The sequence below is a fragment of the Eutrema salsugineum genome, unplaced genomic scaffold (genome assembly GCF_000478725.1).
Source record: "Eutrema salsugineum unplaced genomic scaffold, Eutsalg1_0 scaffold_3, whole genome shotgun sequence".
NCBI classification, from domain to species: Eukaryota; Viridiplantae; Streptophyta; class Magnoliopsida; order Brassicales; family Brassicaceae; genus Eutrema; species Eutrema salsugineum.
Genome location: NW_006256756.1, coordinates 17,147,228 through 17,150,764, shown reverse-complemented (window position 1 = coordinate 17,150,764; position 3,537 = coordinate 17,147,228). Strand labels below are relative to the sequence as shown.

The following is a 3,537-nucleotide window of genomic DNA, read 5'->3' as shown; positions in this document are numbered from 1 at the left end:
TCGTGGTCAAAACCACATTAAAAAGTCGGGGCCAGTCCCGCATTAAAAATTCTAAGTCACCAAGAACAATAAGCCGAGCTCATCTCGCATACTTAGGTTCGACTTAGAAAACCCTGAACTCGTTTTGTGCGTTTACAGAAGTTCGATCAAACTCACTCTTCCAGTACGATACGACTCACTTGGGTTCCCCAGGCCGAGCTCAAATGCTCGCACAACAAGCTGAACTCCTCAGATTCGTATTATAAGCCAAGTTCTCAACACTTGCACATATAAGCCGAATTAACGCAATTCGCTACCAAAAGATTAAACTAAGTTCGAGCTAAACATCGATCTACTACTTGATAGATTTTACGAAATAATAAAGAAAAAGATACTCAAGATAAAACAAATAAGCATATAATTAAAGGCAAATGAGTCTGAAAGGCAAATGAGTTCGAAAAATAAAGAAACCCACCGAGGGTTCAGAAATAAACAAAATATTACATATCCATTAAAGGGTGATTGAGTTAAACTTAAAGAAAAAAGAAAAAAACTAAGCAGTCCTAGAAGTCGCAGCTTGATCGGCATTGAGTATATCATCATTTGAGCCGAACTGCTCACCCCTCGCCGGATCATGTGCACTTTGAGTCACGTTCCCAACCGGAGCATCATCATCCTCTTCTGGAAACGGAGACATTCGTTTATCCTCTTCTGCGAAAACACAAGCGTCAACCGAACGGAAGTCTTGCAGTGCCTTAGCTTGCTTCGCCTCTATATCAGCCACCATCTTGGGCGGGACTTCGTACAAACCCTTCATCTTCAACTGCTTGATGAAGCCGAGAACTCCGGTGAGCTGGTTGACCACCAGGTAAGGCTTACGAGCCCGATCAGCGACATCCAAGCTGCGGATAATCTTTTCGAGGTGTTTGCAAGCCTTCGCATGAACGCTCTTTGCTCGACTTTTCCAATAGGCCACCAAACCTTGCAGTCATTCTTTATCTTTCTCGAATTCCCGAGAAAGTAAGCCATGCGCCTCGGTCAGTTCGGCTCTCACAGCTTTCAGCTCTGAACTCTCCTGCTTCAGCAGGTCAACACTGGTGTGAAGAGTATCGTCAATTTGGAGCTCGGTGGCAAGACGCTCCTCCGCCTTATAAATCCTTTCTTCTAGCTTGGCGACCCTCACTTGCTCGTCATACAGAGCAACCTCATACGCTGCGACCAAATTGTTTGTCTGGCTGGCGAGCTGCGAAAAAGAGAATTAAATCAGAACTCATACTTAGGGAAAAAAGAAAAATATATAGAAATGGAATCAGGAAATTACCACGGCAGTTGTACGTGCGATCCCTTTGTACAGGTTGGGAAATCAGAGTTCGGAGATTGCCGGGAGACTCGGGACCTCAGTCGAGATCTTGTGATAGAGGTCGGCGCATCGACATTCTCCTCAAAAGGAGTCTCCTCATCATAGTCGAAGCAGACTTTAGCCCTCTTTGCCGGCTCTGGCTCCGGAGAATCTCTGGCACGACCTCTTTCTTGCCTTTTCCGGGTGTTGGAAGTTTCAGCTCGATCCTGAGGAACAGCAAGGTCTGATGTTGCAGCCAATGGAGGGTCGAGCTCGGCGGTAGCATCTTGCACTCGAGAAGAGTCTTCGATCCTCTTAACCTTCTTTGAGGACTTCCTCTTTTTCAGCTTCTTCTGACTGACTTGGTCAGGCGAGTTCACAACTAGCGGCAGTTCTTCGGGCTGCTCATTAATCCCTTCAGCAGCAGGAACGGGATTCGGAGCTGCATCGTTCGGCTCCTCCTCATCGAACAGAGTAGGGATCTCGTCAAGCGAAAGCATTCTTGCAGATCGAGTTCGTCTAGCTTGCGGTTTTGGCACTTTCCATCTTGGAGCAGCTCGAGGCTTGTTAGCTCGACTTTTTGGCTTCAGAGGCTTCGGTTCCATGACAGAAGCTGTAAAAGAAATGTGTTAAAGGAGAGTTCGGAGGAAACTGATAATAAGAAGATAAAAACAAACTTATTAATCAAACCTGATTTCTTAGCTCGGCGTTGTAGAATTTCTTCCCAGACTTCAGGCCAACGACGTTTGCCGGCTTCACTAAAAGCAGACTGGAATTCAGAGGTGAGTCCGGAGTTGAGAAGGATGCTAGGGAGATGACGACCTGCAGAGATAAACATAAAAAAAAGAGTTAGAAGAAATATGAGAATTGAAATCAATAAAGTGCAAGATCGTCTAAATCTACAGATCGGAATCTTCCACTCCGATTGAGTTGGAATGTCGGAATTGTCGACTGTGAGATCGTTCATCTCGAGAAAGAAGTACTGGGATTCCCAGTCGTTATATTTACTGGGTTTGACCCCAGTAACGATGTCCTTTTTCGGCTTAGCGTTTGCTGCGAAGAACCACGGTTTAGACTTGTGGATGTTGACCGAGAAGTAGTCTTCGAAGAGCCGACTAGTAGGAATTTCGCTGAGCTCGTTACATAAGGTGACAAAGCCTACGTAGTTCGTCATCGATGCCGGCATCATCTGAGTAAGAGCTACTCCACGCCGATTGCAATATCCGATAAGACGAGAGGGAATTGGGAGAGTGAGCCCGCATTGCGTGAAATAGGTCAAGTAGATACAAAGAAAGCCCTCAAGAACGTCCCATGACCGATCTCCAGCTTCGGGTATGATGAATATGACGCTGTCTGAGAGCCCGTAATCCTCGAGTACGGCCCGAACTGCATCTGGAGAAAGAGAAGAAGATGGCACGTCATGAGGATGGACGACTTTTCGTTTTGGCATCGGTGGCGATGCGTGGTTCACCGCCTCGAGGTTGTCTACGGCAACTTCTACTTCAGAATCATTTCCTTCGGGATTCCTTTCTTCAGATTCCGCAACCTCCTCGATCTCGTGATTAACGCCACCAACGTTTGGCCCGACTTGAGCTCCGGTTTCACGAGTCCTTGTAGCCAGTTGCTCGGGCGCTTCAACTCGCGGTCGAGATCGGCTACTATTTGCACCAGCCGTTCTAGAATTTTTGCGAACCAGCTGCGGAGGATTACTCTCCCGCTGGGAAGAGTTCGGTGAATGAGGATTTGAAGAAGAAGAGCTCGGGTCCGAAGATTCACGACGATCTTCCGGCAGAATTTGATTAGAGGAAGAGTTGATCGAAGAGCTAGAAGACATCTTGAGCTCGAAAAATAGAGTCGAAGGGAGATCTAAAGAGAATGAAGAACAGTTTGAAGATCGATCGGAAAAGATTGAAGATCGATCGGAGAACTTGAAGATTGATCGGAAAACTTGAAGATTGATCGGAAAAAGTTGAAGAAGAAACTAGAGAGAACTACGAATAAAAACCTAGAGAGAAAAACAAAATCTAGAGAGAAGGGAGAGCAGCGTACCTTATATATGCTTGAACGAGAATAATGAATGCGAGAAGAAGTTATTCCTTTATAAACAGTGGGAATCGTGGTTCCTTGATTCACGCGCCTCATTGAAGATAGGGTGCAAAATGTCCGGGAAGGTGAATCGATTGTAGTTACCGAGCTCGGTTTGCGACCTACTTTTAGGT

The 3,537-nt window shown here is 46.1% G+C and overlaps 1 protein-coding gene across 1 annotated transcript; it reads right to left on the bottom strand.

Moving 5' to 3' along the window:
- Positions 1 to 967: 967 nt before the first annotated feature.
- LOC112085493 (meiosis-specific protein ASY2-like) lies at positions 968 to 3,152 on the bottom strand. The gene is made up of 4 exons (XM_024154712.1): positions 2,222 to 3,152; positions 2,009 to 2,140; positions 1,315 to 1,931; positions 968 to 1,222 (listed from the first exon to the last, which is right to left on the bottom strand). The coding sequence occupies exons 1-4, from the start codon at positions 3,150 to 3,152 to the stop codon at positions 968 to 970; spliced, it is 1,935 nt and encodes a 644-aa protein (XP_024010480.1).
- Positions 3,153 to 3,537: the final 385 nt, after the last annotated feature.

Coding starts and splice junctions, on each gene's coding strand:
- LOC112085493 (XM_024154712.1), bottom strand. CDS start 3,152: ATGTCTTCTAGCTCTTCGATCAACTCTTCCTCTAATCAAATTCTGCCG. Junction 2,141..2,221: donor GGAGTGGAAGATTCCGATCT/GTAGATTTAGAC, acceptor TTATCTCTGCAG/GTCGTCATCTCCCTAGCATC. Junction 1,223..1,314: donor CCTGTACAAAGGGATCGCAC/GTACAACTGCCG, acceptor TCTTTTTCGCAG/CTCGCCAGCCAGACAAACAA.